The 17,323-nt window shown below is 34.6% G+C and overlaps 1 protein-coding gene across 3 annotated transcripts in view; it reads left to right on the forward strand.

Moving 5' to 3' along the window:
- Positions 1-17,323, forward strand: part of SPATA5 (spermatogenesis associated 5) — a 351,881-nt gene that overhangs the window by 273,813 nt on the left and 60,745 nt on the right. The window contains exon 16 of one of the 3 annotated variants that reach the window (XR_007477250.1): positions 11,800-11,935. The exons of 1 other annotated variant lie outside the window; for it this stretch is intronic. Coding sequence is in view for 1 of the 2 variants with exons in the window: in XM_004265109.4 (XP_004265157.2) it covers positions 11,800-11,964 (165 nt within the window). In the remaining variant the exon portion in view is untranslated. Of the gene's footprint in view, positions 1-11,799; positions 11,965-17,323 lie in introns of those variants that run through there. One more of the 3 variants, XM_004265109.4, reaches the window with a different exon arrangement.

A 17,323-nucleotide genomic window follows, 5' to 3' on the forward strand; every position in this document is an offset into this window, starting at 1 on the left:
TTAAATAGTAATCCTGTTTAAACATTGAAATATAACTATAAATCAAGAATCTGTATTTTAACCTGACTTGTCTACCATTATTCTAACCTCGTGGTTTTAGAACATTTATTCGTTCATTCATTTAAAGAACATTAATGTCTACCATGTGCCAGGTATTAGGATCCAAAGATAACTGGCGTTCCCTATATTCAAGGAGCACAGTCAAATACTGGAATAATTATACAGGAACAGTAACAGTGATAATAGCATCTAAATTGAAGCATGCATGCCATGTGCCAAGCACTGTGCTGAGCCCTTTATATAGATTATGTCATTCAATTCCTAGGGTCATCCTCTGAGTAACTAGTACTGTTAAGGATTTTAAGGTACCAAGGGGTTTAAATGATTTATCTAAACACACAGCTAATACATGATGGAGCTAGAATTTTAACCCAGTTAGGCTGATTCTTTTGCCCTCACTTTTTTTTTTTTGACATTTATAAAATTTATTTTGGTAAAATATTCATAACATAAAATTTACCAATTTAGTCATTTTAAAACGCACAGTTAGGTGGCATAAAATATATTCACATTGCTCTACTACTACCACCATCCATCTGCAGATATTTTTCATCTACAGATCTTTTTCCATTTCCCCTAAATAAACCTCCATACACATTAAACAATAATTTTCCATTCTCCCACTTGGTTTGCTTCCACCTTTTGTGTATTGTGAATAATGATACTGTGAACATGGGTGTACAAATATCTATTAGAGTCCCTGTTTTTAATTATTTTGGGTATATACTCCAAAGTGGAATTGCTGAATCAAAAGGTGTAAAAGTCAATTTAAAATTTTTTTCACGACCACCACATCGTTTCCGTAATGGCTGCCCATTTTACAATACATTCAAACCAACAGTGCACAAGGATTTTCTGTATATCCTAACACTTGTGATTTCCTGTGGTTTTGTTTTAATGATAATGGATGTACATGGTATCTCATTGTGGTTCTGACTTGAAACTCCTTAGTGATTAGTAATGTTGAAAATATTTTCATGCGATTATTAGCCACCGATACATCTTTGGAAAATTCATGTCTTTTGGGCATTTAAAAAATCTGATTGTTTCATTGTTGAGATGTAGGAGTCATTTATATATTTGGATATTAACCCCTTATCAGATATATGATTCGATGGTGTCTTTGGTGCACCTTAAAAAAATATTTATTTATTTCAGTTTATCTGTTTTTCTTTTGTTGCCTGTACATTTGGTGTCATATCAAAGAAATTATTTCTAAATCCAAGGTCATGAAGGCTTTCCTGTATTTTTTAATAGTTTAACTGTTTTAGCTCTTATGATTAGGTCTTTGATCCAACTTAATCATTTTTTTAATAAAATGTAAGGTAAGGATCCACCTTCATTATTTTCCATGTGGATATCCAGTTTCCTCAATAAGATTTGCTGAAAAGACAGTTCTTTCTTCAATGACTGGTCTGTGTATCCTTTTCAAAAATCATATGACCACATTAGTGAGGGCTTTATAAGGGGCTCTCCATTCTGTTCGATAGGTTTATGTAACTCTCCTTGGATAAGTAACACAGTGTCTTGATTGATGTAGGTTTTTAGGAAGTTTTGAAATTTGGATGTGTGAGTCCTCCAACTTGTGTTCTTCTATAACAAGACTGTTTTGGCCATTCGGGGTCCCTTGAAATTCGTTATGAATTTTAGTCTTCTAACTCTACAAAAAATGCTATTTTCACATTTGAATCTGTGGATTGATTTGTATAGTTTTGACATCTTAACAAAATTAAATCTTCCAATCTTTGAACATAGATGTCTTTCCATTTATTTGTGTCTTCTTTAAATTTTTCAATTTTGCCCTCACTTTTAACCTGTATGCCAAATTACAAGTTATATAGTACTCAGAAGAGTTTTAGAACGTTGTATAAAAGAGAAGACTTTTAAGCTGAAACTTGAACAAGAGGCGAAGCTTACCTGATAGGCTATGAGATAAAAGCATTCAGAGCAGAGAGAGAATTCTGTGTGAGAGCAAGGATGCAGAAAGCAGCATGGAGTTTGGCTAACTGTGAGTGTTTAGAGTTCTTAGAGCCACAGGGTGAAAAAGGAAAAGTGGCTGCAGATAAGTTGGGAGAGTTACACCAAAATTACAGAAGCTTGAAATATCATACTTGAATTTGACTTTTTCCCTTGAGGTGCCCTTAAATGGTTAGAAAATAGGAAGTTACAGTATTTGCAGTTACAATGATCAGTTTAGTAGTGATGTAGATAGAGAGGGAGAAGAAGGAAAGAGTAAGACTGCAGGCAGGAAAAACAACTAGCAGGGTAGTTATGGTATTCTAGACAAGAGATTATGTTGGCACGACTTCATTGAGTAAACATGTATTGAGTGCCTTGAATGTGCTATTGCTGAGTTTACATTGTTGAATAAAAAAGTATGATACCTGCCATTACATACTGCCTACAATCTATTGGGAAAGACAGACAGGAAACAAACAAATATATAATAAAGAAGAAAGAGTAGAAGTAACAGTTTCAAGAGAGATTTAAGAGGTAGAATTAACCACACCTATTAATCAGTTGAATTTAGAGTGAGAGAGATACCTAAAGTCCAGGGTTTCTTTGAAATAAATCAGAGCTGTTACCAAGGATCCACCTCTCTCCCTAGTTTCTGGAACTGTTTTCTCCATGAATCATGATATATTGATATGTTTTCATTAGAGTAAAATGTAAAGGCTCAGTGCTGCTTTTCTTTATAGAAGAAAGACGTTCCCTGCACTCACATACACACCCTTGTTGATCATTTTATTTATTTCTTTTAAAGGGGGTAGGAAAATTATGTTTTCTGAACACCAACCTATGCCAGACACAGGGCTAGATGATCTACATACATCATTTCCCATAATCCTTCTAAAAGCCTTGTTGATCATTTTAAATGAATGAGAGCCAATGGAACCTGATTTTTCAAAGTGTCTGTTTTAATGCTTTGGTATGAACAAGTATTTCTCTGCTAATTAGATTAGGACATTGATAGAATACAAAATTACAAATGTTGAACTTCAGAATTTATAAAAAAAGAAAAGGTAGCCCTTTAACTGTGGTAAAGGTAGCCCTTTAACTGTGACCTTTACAAAATGAACTGAGTTCATTTTGTAAAGGTCAGACGAAGAAAAGGTAGTAGTATTAGTTTAAGTAGTGTAACTACTAAAATTGTAATAACACATTTTCAGTAAAGATCATATAATGTAATCAGGCATTGCCTTGACTAAGATAATATATGGAATTGGGTCTAGAAGGCCCATTTAAAAGGTCACCTAATACAGTAATTCTTACTGTGAGGTGCGCAAGCAGATTTCACTTGAATTCAATGGAATTATTTGCAGAATTGTGTGGGGATGTTTTCTCATCTTGTATATTTTGAGGGAAATTCTTGTCAGAAGTATATAGGCCTCTCTGATTAAAGAACCACCATCATTTTCACACATGAGGAAACTGAGGCTGTGAGAGGTATAGAGACTTCCCCAAGGTCTTGAATAAGTCCTCTTGAAAAGACAGTTTGCCCGACAGTTTTTAAAATAGAGTTAATGTAAGACTGCAGTGTCTATGACCTTGCGGCCAGAAGCATTCAGGGTATTAGGAAGCCTGGGCTTGTTTCTTCATTAGAATTATCATATGATGATTTTAAAATATCAGAACATGCCATCATTCAGAATACATTCTTTCACCCTAATATTGCAGAACAGTATCTTTAAAGAAATTCTAGGAAGGGTGTTAACTCATTCAGGATTTTACAGGAAGGAAGGCTCTTTCCTACCTTTTTTTAAGCTAACTTTCACTGACAAGATCAAGCCAGAAAAAGCCTAGCTGGCTGATGGCCCAGACAAGGTTATAATCGTTCAAGTGTCCTCAACCTGCATTGCCCGGGGACAGCTACAACTTGGGGGGGCGGGGGGGGGGCACAGATGCATGCTGAGTGTTGTTCCAGTGACTTAGATGATGTGTGCGCTCTATATCCTTTGCTGTGTTGTTCTTGCAGCTATTAGAAAGGAAATTTTAAAATAGCCTAGAATGACTAGTTTTCCCACAAAGGTGAAAAGTATAACCTCAACTTTAAAAAACTAATCAAGCCATTCGCAGCTGTATCCCCAGCAGCTAAAACAGAGCCTGGCACAGAGTAGCTGTGTAATAATTTTTTTGATGAAAGAAATATTTAAATTTATTGTGTTACCTGTGTCATATTTCAGAACAAGAATTTTTTTTCTTTGTCCATTGATACTGAGTATCATATTGTACTGGCAAGATAGTAAAGTAAAAAAGGTATGATTCAATATTCAGAGACCTCCTGATTTCAGTTCAATTTCTGTCATTTATTGCATGATCTTGGGCCTCATTTTCTTTTTCTTAATGGGGGTATATCTAATTCACAGAATTTAGAGTCATATTAAATGAAATACACTATGTGAAAATTGCTTTATAGATTCTTAAGCGCTATATAAATATTAATGTTATTCATCTTAGATAATATTTTTAATAATTTGAAAAAATATGTTTACTGGTATCATCCTAATTTCCTAAATCCTGTATTTATTTGTTTTAGGTAGGGAAGAAGTGATCCCCATGATTGAAATGCAGTTTTGAATTCTATGATAAAGTACATTTCAAGGAAGATGATCTTGCAACATTTCTACCTAATGAACTAATGTTAGGTGTGGGGAATAGTCTGAAAATAATTAAAGCATTCATTTTTAAACAAAGGCACTGTATTTACTATGCATTTGTTAATTGACTTTTTGCTGGCTAATCTGTACATGACTTAAGAATTAATAGATATTTGATAAACGCTCAGCATGTTCTAGGTATTGTGATATGTGCAAAAAGTATACAGCAACATTTTTCAAAGTGGAAATGTAATGTTAGCTTTTGAGATGTTCTGTGATTGGAATGTGGGATAGAATTTCTATCTGCTGCTGCAGCTCTCTCTTGGAGATTTTTCATACCCATTAGTATCGGCTCCAAAAATTCCTGCATATAGAAACCTGTTTAATTTTGTTTCTACCCAGTGTTTCCCTAACTTATTTTAACAAGAAAATCCTTTTTTTCATTATATCTGCTAACATTTACCCAAGCATTTTATGAGACACCTGTATAAGATATATGGTACGGACTCCATGAGTTTTAACGTTCTGTTTGGAACTCTAAAGATAAATATAAGGTAATTTAAAAAAAAAGAGGGAGAGAGAGTCCAAGAAGATAATCTTTTTAGATAGAGAAGATCTGAAAACATCTCTAATGCCCTTAAGTTTACTGATGTATAACACTGAGAACCTAACAAATGCAAGTTTAAACAACTTTATTTAGTTATAATTTACACACAATAAACTGCGTCAACTTAAAGTGTACAATTCAGCTAATTTACATATATACTATATGTGAACCTGTGAAGCGACCTCTGCAATCCATATGTAATAGAACATTTCAGTCAACCTAAAAGGTTCCTTTTGCTCCTTGGCAATCCATCTTTCCCTCTGTCCTAGGCTCCAAACAACCACTTGTCTGCTTTTTGTATAGATTAGATTGAATTTTTAAGTATCTTATATAAATGGAATTTATAGTATGTATTTTTCAATGTCTGGTCTCTTTAACTCAGCACAATGATTTTGAGACTTGTGCATGTTATTGAGTGTATCAGTAGTTTTTCTTTTTTATTGCCGAGTGGTATTCTATTATATATAAATACATATTTTGTTCATTCATGAAATGGTAGACATTTGGATTATTTACAGCTTGGGGCTATTGTAAACAAAGCTGCTATGAACATCTATGTACAGATCTGCATGGCTATACGTTTTTGTTCCTCTCAGATAAATACCTAGTAGTAGAGTAGCTGGGTTGTTATGGTGGGGAACTTTCTAAGAAACTGCCAGTTTTCCAAAGTAGTTGTACTGTTTTATGTTCCCATTAAGAGTGTAAAAGTTCTAGTTTCTCCATATCCTTATTCAGTCTTTGGTGTTGTCAGTGTCTTTAGTTTTAGTCATTGTTATGAGAAGGTAATGATATCTCATTGTGGCTTAAATTTGCATTGATCTGATGACCAATGATTCTGAGCAGCTTTTTTTTTTAATTAATTAATTTATTTATTTATTTTTGGCTGTGTTGGGTTTTCGTTTCTGTGCGCGGGCTTTCTCTAGTTGCGGCGAGCGGGGGCTACTCTTCATCGCGGTGCGCGGGCTTCTCATTGTAGTGGCTTCTCTTGTTGCAGAGCACAGGCTCTAGACCTGCAGGCTCAGTAGTTGTGCCTCACGGGCTTAGTTGCTCCGCGGCATCTGGGATCTTCCCAGACCAGGGCTCGAACCCATGTCCCCTACATTGGCAGGCAGATTCTTAACCACTGCACCACCAGGGAAGCCCCTGAGCAGCTTTTTAACTCAACACTTACTTGCCAACCCTATAGCTTCCTGTATCTGAATCTGTTCAGATTTTTTGCCCACTTTCTATTGAGTTGTTTATTTTCTTAATCACTGAATTTTAAGTGTTCTTTTTATATTTGGATACAAGTTTTTTGTCAGATATAACTATTGTGAATATTTTATCCCAGTCTGTGGCTTGCCTTTTTATCTTCTTAAAGGTATCTTTAGAAGAGAAGAAGCGTTTATTTTTATAAAGACCAGTTTATCAATTTTTTTCGTTTATACTTCTAGAAGTTTGTAGTTTTAGCTCTTACACTGAGATTTATGATCCATGTCAAGTTAATTTTTGAGTATATAGGGTGAGGTAGGGGTCAATGTTCATTTTAAAAATATGAGTATCTAGTTGTTGAGCATCATTTCTTAAAATACTTTCCTTTCCTCATTGAATGCATTAATAATAAAAATCAATATGAATTCCTTATTCTGTTCGATTAATCTTTTATTTCTGTCTTCTAGACCTTATCACACTATCTTGTTTCTCTATTAGCGTTGTAAATTTTGAAGTGAGGTAAGTCCTTCAACTTTGTTCTTTTTTTAGGTTGCTTTCACTATTCTCAGTCATTTGCATTTCCATATAAATTTTATAATCAGTTTGTCACTTTTTTAAAAAGTCTTTGTGTAATTTTGATTGGAATTGCATTGAGTCTATAGATAAATCTGGAAAGAAAGAATATCTTCATAATTCTGAGTCTTCCAATGAACATGGTATATCTCTCTGTTTAAATAGGTCTTGTTTAATTTCTCTCAACAGTGCTCTGTAGTTTTCAGTGAAGCATTCTTTTGTTAATTTTATTCCTGTCTTTTATATTTTTTATATATTTCCATAAATTGGATTTTTTAAACTTCATTTTCTAGTTAGTTTGCTGCTTAATACATTTTTTCTAATATTAAACTTGTATCCTGTAATCTTGCTATTAGTTGTTTTGTAGATTCCGTAGGAGTTTTATATAAGCTCTCATGTTATCTACAAATGAGGATAGTTTTACTTTTTACTCTTCCAAGTTCTATGCTTTCTTCCCCCCATACCCTCCCTACTCTGGTTTCACCTTATTGCAAAGGCTAGTATCTCTATTATAATGTTTGGTGAAAGTGGTGTTTTTTACCTTGTTCTTGATCTTAGGTATAAAACATTAAATATTTTGACAATTATGATGTGATGTTATGTGATGTAGGTTTGACAATTATGATGTGATGTTATGTGATGTGATGTGATGTAGGTTTTTTTATTTTATTTTATTTTGCTTTTATTTATTTATTTATTTTTGGCTGTATTGGGTTTTCATTGCTGTGTGCAGGCTTTCTCTAGTTGCAGCGAGCAGGGCTACTCTTCGTTGAAGTGCACGGGCTTCTCGCTGTGATGGCTTCTCTTGTTGTGGAGCACAGGCTCTAGGCACATGGAATTCAGTAGTTGCAGCACGCAGGCTCAGTAGTTGTGGCTCACGGGCTTAGTTGTTCTGCGACATGTGGGATCTTCCCAGACCAGGGATCGAACCCATGTCCCCTGCATTGGCAGGTGGATTCTCAACTGCTGTGCCACAAGGGAAGCCCTACCTGTAGGTTTTTGTAATACCATTTATTATATTGAAGAAGTTCCCTTCTGTTCCTAGTTTGCTGAGAGTTTTCTTATTTTGAGTAGATCTTAAACTTTGTCATTTGTTTTTTCTGCACATATTAAATGATCATATTGTTTTTCTCCTTTATTCTGTTTACTGTAGTGAATTATATTCATTGGATTTTGAGTGTTAAACTAACCTTGCATTCCGGGGATAATTCTTACTTGGTTATGATGATTTATCCATTTTATATATTGTTAGATTCTATTTGCCAATGTTTTTAAAGGATTTTTAGGTCTATATTTATGAAGGCGTCATTAATCTGTAATCTTCAATTTTTGTAGTATCTTTGTCAGGTTTTGGAGTTAGTATTATGCTGGCTTTATAAAACAAGTTGAGACGTGTTCCCGTCTCTGTATTCTAAAGTGATTGTATAATTTTGATGTTATTTCTTCTTTGGTAAAATTCAGAAGGGAAATCATATGGGCTTGGATTTTTCTTAACACATTTTTGACTGGAGACGTATTAACAGCCACAGGCGTTAGTTTCTGCAAAAATCCCCTGGTCAATAATGTGTTAGTGGAAAGGTTGGTTACGGTGGATTCAATTTTTTGATGAGTTCAGTTTCATTTTTAAAAATAAATGTAGGAAAAATAAAAAAATAAAAAAATAAATGTAGGGCTATTCTGATTTTCTGTTTCATTTTGTGTCCATTTTGTACCTGAATTTTTCAAGAAATTTGTTTCTTTTTATCATCATAAGGTTGTTTATAATATTCTATTATTATCCATTTACTGTCTTTAGAATCTGTAGTGATAACCCTTCTTTCATTTCTGATGTTGATGATTTGTTCTCTCTATCCTTGTTCAGTCTAGCTAGAATTTAATCAATTTTTTAAATCTTTGTAGAAAACTACACTTGCCTTTGATTTTCTCTCTTGTTTGTTTCCCATTTCATTGATTTCTGCTCTCATGTTCATTATTTCCTTCTGGTACTTACTCTTGAAACTTAGGTCATTGCTTTTAGACTTCTTTCCTACTATAAGCATTTAAAGTTATAAAATTGCCTCTAAGCACTGCTTTAACTATATTCCACAAATCTTCATACGTTAGATTTTCATTATCATTCAACTTGAAACATTTTCTCATTTCCTTTGTGATATCTTCTTTGACCCATGGTTTATTAAAAGTATGTTGTTTAATTTCCAGTGTGTTTGGGGTTTTCCTCTATGTCCTATTTTTATTCATGTCTAACTTACTCTTCTCATAGAGTTCTACTCTGTATGATTTCAGTCCTTTTGAATTTGTTGAGTTTTGTTTTATGGCTTATCATATGGGCTGTCTTGGTGAATATACCAAGTGTACTTGAAAAGAATATGTGTTCTGCAGTTGTTGAGCATAGCGCCCTATAAATAAATATCAATTAGGTCAAGATGATTGATGGTCTTGTTAGAGCCTCTCTGTCTTACTGATTTGTTTTCTAGTTCCATCAATGCTAAGAGAGGAATGTTAAAATCTCCTATTATGATTGTGGAATTATATATATTTATCTTTTTAAACCTGTCAATTTTTGCTTTATATATGTTGAGGCTCCATTATTAGGAACATATGTATTAAGAAATATGAAGGTTCCGAGACTTTACCCTGTTTGAAAGCTAACAAGTTAGTCTGCCACAATTTCATAGAATCTGGCAAAAGACTTGAGACTCCTGAGTCAAAGACAGAGGACAGTTTATTACTCACAGAATATCATCATTTTTTCACCAGTTCCCTAAGAACTAAGTCCCACAGAGCAACCATATGAGGTTTCAATGTTTGTATTTTCTGTAATGTTTAATGTATGGCCCAGCTACATTTTCAGGATTTGGAGGTTTGTTGTTGTTGTTGTTGTAGTTTTTATAATTAAAAGAGGTTCATGTCTAAGTTCTTATCTTCCTTACTTTCTGTATTCTATCACACCTTCTTTCTGGATACTTCATATTCATAAGTACTCATATAGAAATGTGCTGTTTTTCACTGTTTATAAGTATCTCCTAAATATTCAAGGAGTGATGTTTCTGATTATGCCAGCAAGAAGAGTAATTTTTTTGGAGATGGAAGGAGTCTACATTTTGGGGGTATATCATTTCTAATCCTTTTGATTTCTTCCTGAAGATTCAATTTTCCATCTCATGTCATTTCCCTTCCTTCAACCTAAAGAACTTCCTTTAGCATTTTCTGTAATGCAGATCTACTGGAAACAGATTTCCTTGGTTTCCTTTTATCTAAAAATGACTTTATTTTTCCTTCGTTATTGAAGAGTACTTTCACTGGGAATAGAATTCTGGGGTGACATTTTTATTCTTTCAACACTTTAAAGATGTTGTTCTACTGGTTTCTGCCCTCCATTGTTTTAATTGAGAGTCATTGGTGATTCAAATCATTGTTCCCTGTATTCACTCTGGCAGCATTTAAGATTTTATCTTTGGTTTTCAGCAGTTTGACTATAATGTGTTCATGTATGGTTTTCTTTGTATTTATTTTGTTTGAAATTCACTGAGCTTCTTGATTTTGTGAATTTATGGTTGTTCACCAATTTGGGGGAATTTTCAGCCTCTTCTTCAAATATTTTTTTCTACCCCATCTTCTCTTTTCTTTCCTTACTGGACTCTTAGACCTTTTTTTGTCCCACAAGAATGATCTTTGCTTGTAAACCTTACCATTTCACCTTCCTACTTAAAACCTTCCAGTGGCTTCTCATTGCAAATAGAATGCAGTCCAGACTCTTCACCATGTTGTTTAAGACTTCATAATCTGCCTGTGACTATCTCTCTAACCTCATTTCCTATGTCTTTTCACTTTATTCACTGTTTCTACCACAGTGGGTTTTTTCTGTCTCTGGAACATGCCAGTCATCTGTGCCTTTGTACTTGAGGTTTCTTTTACCTTGAATGCTCTTTCCCAGATCTTTGTATGGGTGTCTCCTTTGGATATCTGCATAAGTTACCTCCTCAAAGAGGCTTTCTCTGACTACCCCAACTAAAAGCTGCCCCATCCCCTCAAAGCACACACAGATACGTGCACACTTTTGACCCATATCTCTCTTAATAGCTTTATGGAGATATAATTTACATACCATAAAATTCATCCACTTAAAATATAGAATTCAAAGGTTATTAGTATATTCACAGACGTGTAACTCTCACTATAGTCAATTTTACACTTATCTGTCTTATTCGTGCTGTTTCCTAGTACCAAGAACAAACTCTGGTGTATAGTACCGCTCAATAGTTTTTTCTGAATAGATGACTTCATTAGCTCTAAGATAGTTCAGGCATTCACCTTCGATAAAATATTAGGGAAGTGCATTTGACTGCCATCAGCTCTAGAAGTATTCTTTGATCTGAGCTATGTTATTTTGTGGGATCTCTGAAAACAGCTTAACCCATATTTGAAGAGTTATTGCAGGAAGTTACCAAAAAAAACCTTTTGATATGATGAATGCAAGTCATATACACATTTCCTTAAAAGACAATAGTCGTCTTTTACTGACCTGACAGTTGCTGAGGAGCAAAAAGCCTTTCAGAAATCCTGTTTTTCTATTTTCAAAAGTACTCTGACATTGTTTATTTGTTTGAATCTTTGAAATAGACTTTAGAATCTCTAGTACTTGTTTTATTTACTAATTATGATAATAGTGAGATATTCATGAGATTCTGGGCATCCTCTTTCCTTGGGTTCCTTCATATGGAATATCAATTCTGAGCTTGGTTAATCTTTGTTGCCCCTTCTTCTTTATAGGCCTTGATGCGGCCTGGAAGAATTGATAGAATCATCTACGTGCCTTTACCAGATGCAGAAACAAGAAGGGAAATATTTAACTTGCAGTTTCACTCTATGCCAATCAGTAATGATGTTGATCTGAATGAACTCATCCTCCAAACAGATACATATTCAGGAGCAGAGGTAAGATAGTTCCCCTTAAAATACCTTGGTGGGAAGAAAGCAGTGCCTTGGGGTCATTAGCAAAGAAAAGCTTGCTTGATGCCAGCTGTTTTAAATAACTGTGTATTAAGTAATCTTAAAACAGGAAATATACTACATTGACTAAATTAAATTGCATTTTACCTGGCCTCTATTATATTTAAATTGTTTTTACCTGGCTTATCTATTTCTCAAAATGTAGTCTTCAGAGAAGCAGCATAATATAGTGGAGAGAACACTGGACTAGAAGTAGAAGATTCTTCTTTTGGGGCTTTTTGTTTTTGTTTGTTTGTTTGTTTGTTTATTTTAACATCTTTATTGGAATATAATTGCTTTACAATGGTGTGTTAGTTTCTGCTTTATAACAAAGTGAATCAGTAATACATATACATATGTCCCCATATCTCTTACCTCTTGCATCTCCCTCCCTCCCACCCTCCCTATCCCACCCCTCCAGGTGGTCACAAAGCACCAAGCTGATCTCCCTGTGCTATGCAGCTGCTTCCCAGTAGCTATCTACCTTATGTTTGGTAGTGTATATATGTCCATGCCACTCTCTCACTTTGTCCTACCTTACCCTTCCCCCTCCCCGTATCCTGAAGTCCATTCTCTAGTAGGTCTGCATCTTTATTCCCATCTTGCCCCTAGGTTCTTCTGACCATTTTTTTTCCTTTATTTTTTTTTTAGATTCCATATACATGTGTTAGCATACAGTATTTGTTTTTCTCTTTCTGACTTACTTCACTCTGTATGACAGCCTGTATGACTTCACTCTGTATGACAGTCCATCCACCTCACTACAAATAACTCAGTTTCGTTCCTTTTTATGCCTGAGTCATATTCCATTGTATATATGTGCCACATCTTCTTTATCCATTCATCTGTTGATGGACATGTAGGTTGCTTCCATGTCCTGGCTATTGTAAATAGAGCTGCAATGAACATTTTGGTACGTGACTCTTTTTGAATTATGGTTTTCTCATTGTATATGCCCAGTAGTGGGATTGCTGGGTTGTGTGGTAGTTCTATTTTTAGTTTTTTAAGGAACCTCCATACTGTTCTCCATAATGGCTGTATCAGTTTACATTCCCACCAACAGTGCAAGAGGGTTCCCTTTTCTTCACACTCTCTCCAGCATTTATTGTTTGTAGATTTTTTCATGATGGCCATTCTAACCAGTGTGAGATGATATCTCATTGTAGTTTTGATTTGCATTTCTCTAATGATTAATGATGTTGAGCACTCTTTCATGTGTTTGTTGGCAATCTATATCTTCTTTGGAAAAATGTCTATTTAGGTCTTCTGGCCATTTTTGGATTGGGTTGTTTGTTTTTTTGAAATTGAGCTGCCTGAGTTGCTTGTATGTTTTGGAGATTAATCCTTTGTCAGTTGCTTTATTTGCAAATATTTTCTCCCATTCTGAGGGTTGTCTTTTGGTCTTGTTTATGGTTTCCTTTGCTGTGCAAAAGCTTTGAAGTGTTATTAGGTCCCATTTGTTTATTTTTGTTTTTATTTCCATTTCTCTAGGAGGTGGGTCAAAAAGGATCTTGCTGTGATTTATGTCATAGAGTGTTCTGCCTATGTTTTCCTCTAAGAGTTTGATGATGTCTGCCCTTACATTTAGGTCTTTAATCCATTTTGAGTTTATTTTTGTGTATGGTGTTAGGGAGTGTTCTAATTTCATTCTTTTACATGTAGCTGTCCACTTTTCCCAACACCACTTATTGAAGAGGCTGTCTTTTCTCCGCTGTATATTCTTGCCTCCTTTATCAAAAATAAGGTGACCATATGTGCATGGATTTATCTCTGGGCTTTCTATCCTGTTCCATTGATCTGTGTTTCTGTTTTTGTGCCAGTACCATATTGTCTTGATTGCTATAGTTTTGTACTATAGTCTGAAACCAGGGAGCCTGATTCCTCCAGCTCCGTTTTTCTTTCTTAAGATTGCTTTGGCTATTCAGAGTCTTTTGTGTTTCAATACAAATTGTGAAATTTTTTGTTCTAGTTCTGTGAAAAATGCCAGTGGTAGTTTGATAGGGATTGCATTGAATCTGTAGATTGCTTTGGGTAGTAGAGTCATTTTCACAATGTTGATTCTTCCAATCCAAGAACATGGTATATCTCTCCATATGTATCCTCTTTAATTTCTCTCATCAGTGTCTTATAGTATTCTGCATACAGGTCTTTTGCCTCCTTAGGTAGGTTTATTCCTAGATATTTTATTCTTTTTGTTGCAATGGTAAATGGGAGTGTTTTCTTAATTTCACTTTCAGATTTTTCATCATTAGTGTATAGGAATGCAAGAGATTTCTGTGCATTAATTTTGTGTCCTGCTACTTTACCAGATTAATTGATTAGCTCTAGTAGTTTTCTGGTAGCATCTTTAGGATTCTCTATGTATAGTATCATGTCATCTGCAAACAGTGACAGCTTTACTACTTCTTTTCCAATTTGGATTACTTTTATTTCTTTTTCTTCTCTGATTGCTGTGGCTAAAACTTCCAAAACTATGTTGAATAATAGTGGTGAGAGTGGGCAACCTTGTCTTGTTCCTGATCTTAGTGGAAATGCTTTCAGTTTTTCACCATTGAGGACAATGTTGGCTGTGGGTTTGTCATATATGACCTTTATTCTGTTGAGGAAAGTTCCATCTATGCCTATTCTCTGGAGGGTTTTTAATCATAAATGGGTGTTGAATTTTGTCGAAAGCTTTCTCTGCATCTATTGAGATGATCATATGGTTTTTCTCCTTCAATTTGTTAATATGGTGTATCACGTTGATTGATTTGCGTATATTGAAGAATCCTTGGATTCCTGGGATAAACCCCACTTGATCATGGTGTATGATCCTTTTAATGTGCTCTTGGATTCTGTTTGCTAGTATTTTGTTGAGGATTTTTGCATCTATGTTCATCAGTGATATTGGCCTGTAGTTTTCTTGCTTTGTGACATCTTTGTCTGGTTTTGGTATCAGCGTGATGGTGGTAGAATGAGTTTGGGAGTGTTCCTCCCTCTGCTATATTTTGGAAGAGCTTGAGAAGTATAGGTGATAGCTGTTCTCTAAATGTTTGATAGAATTCGCCCATGAAGCCATCTGGTCCTGGGCTTTTGTTTGTTGGAAGATTTTTAATCACTGTTTCAATTTCAGTGCTTGTGATTGGTCTGTTCATGTTTTCTGTTTCTTCCTGGTTCAGTCTCAGAAGGTTGTGCATTTCTAAGAATTTGTCCATTTCTTTCAGGTTGTCCATTTTATTGGCATAGAGTTCCTTGTAGTAATCTCTCAGGATCCTTTGTATTTCTGCGGTGTCAGTTGTTACTTCTTTCTCATTTCTAATTCTATTGATTTGAGTCTTCTCCCTTTTTTTCTTGATAAGTATGGCTAATGGTTTATCAATTCTGTTTATCTTCTCAAAGAACCAGCTTTTAGTTTTATTGATCTTTGCTGTCGTTTTCTTCATTTCTTTTTCGTTTATTCCTGATCTGATCTTTATGATTTCTTTCCTTCTGCTAACTTTGGGGGTGTTTTGTTCTTCTTTCTCTAATTGCTTTAGGTGTAAGGCTAGATTGTTTATTTGAGATGTTTCTTGTTTCTTAAGGTAGTATTGTATTGCTATAAACTTCCCTCTTAGAACTTCTTTTGCTGCATCCCATAGGTTTTGGGTCATTGTGTTTTCATTGTCATTTGTTTCTATGGCAGATGACTTCCTCATTGATTTCTTCAGTGATCTCTTGGTTATTATGTAGTGTGTTGCTTAGCCTCCATGTGTTTGTATTTCTTACAGATTTTTTCCTGTAATTGATATCTAGTCTCATAGCGTTGTAGTCTGAAAAGATACTTGATATGATTTTGATTTTCTTAAATTTACCAAGGCTTGATTTGTGACCCAAGATATGATCTATCCTGGAGAATGTTCCATGAGCTCTTGAGAAGAATGTGTATTCTGTTGTTTCTGGATGGAATGTCCTATAAATATCAATTAAGTCCATCTTGTTTAATGTATCATTTAAAACTTGTGTTTCCTTATTTATTTTCATTTTGGATGATCTGTCCATTGGTGAAAGTGGGGTGTTAAAGTCCCCTACTATGATTGTGTTACTGTCGATTTCCCCTTTTATGGCTGTTAGTATTTGCCTTATGTATTGAGGTGCTCCTATGTTGGGTGCATAAATATTTATAATTTTTATATCTTCTTCTTGGATTGATCCCTTGATCATTTTGTAGTGTCCTTCTTTGTCTCTTTTAATAGTCCTTATTTTAAAGTCTATTTTGTCTGATATGAGAATTGCTACTCCAGCTTTCTTTTGGCTTCCATTTGCATGGAATATCTTTTTCCATCCCCTTACTTTCAGTCTGTATGTGTCCCTAGGTCTGAAGTGGGTCTCTTGTAGACAGCATGTATATGGGTCTTGTTTTTGTATCCATTCAGCCAGTCTAGGGGCTTTTTGATACAGCAGCTTCCAACCAGTTATACACATCTCTGAACTTTGACTGCTTTACCCTATCAAATGGAAATGGTGTACAACTTGCCCTACTGTTTTCTCATAGAGATCATAAAAATGAGATTAAGATATCATGTAAGCACTCTGAAATACAAAAGACTTGGCAGAGAGATTTTATTATTATCTTTTAAGATTTGGGAAAATTATCTCAGTCTACAAAGATTCTCTCATAAAAACCATAGAAGTGACAGCCAGTCTGCCCTTAATAGTAAAAGTATACTCTCAACAAGAATAGCAAGACCTCTGTGAAAATATGAAAATTCTAAGTATGGCAAATAAATAAATATTTTTTCTGTCCTTAGCAACTCTTTACTTAGGCTGTTTTTATTTACAGAATAAAATTCCATTAAGCTATTTGTGCAGTTTTTCTACATGTATATCTTAAGAAAAATTTGGACTATATATTCCTCAACACAGAAATGTCTTCTGAATACCACTGATATGGGTCTGTACTGGGAAATTAATACTTTCTTAAGTAAGGAGCTGTAGATTCTTTTCATTCTGAATTATCCAGCAGGCTGGGACTCCGCATTCTGTTTTGCTTGCTATTATTTTTTATCTGTCTTCTGTAAAAACCAAAGAGGTTAACACATAACAGATCATTAGCGGTACTCGGAGAGTCTTGTAGGTATACTTACATGTGGAATTGGATTTAGTATATCATGTAGTCATAGCTAATAACAACAACCAAAATAAATATCAAATCTACTCACTGTTTTTTTCAACTAGTAACTATGTATGTTTGATTTTCCCCCTTTAAATTTTTAAATTCCACTGGGGTGGAAAATCCATGTAGAAAGTAGCTTGAGAAGCAGTTAAAGTGCGTTCACCTTTAAAGTCC

The sequence above is a fragment of the Orcinus orca genome, chromosome 4, assembly GCF_937001465.1.
Source record: "Orcinus orca chromosome 4, mOrcOrc1.1, whole genome shotgun sequence".
Classification (NCBI taxonomy): domain Eukaryota; kingdom Metazoa; phylum Chordata; class Mammalia; order Artiodactyla; family Delphinidae; genus Orcinus; species Orcinus orca.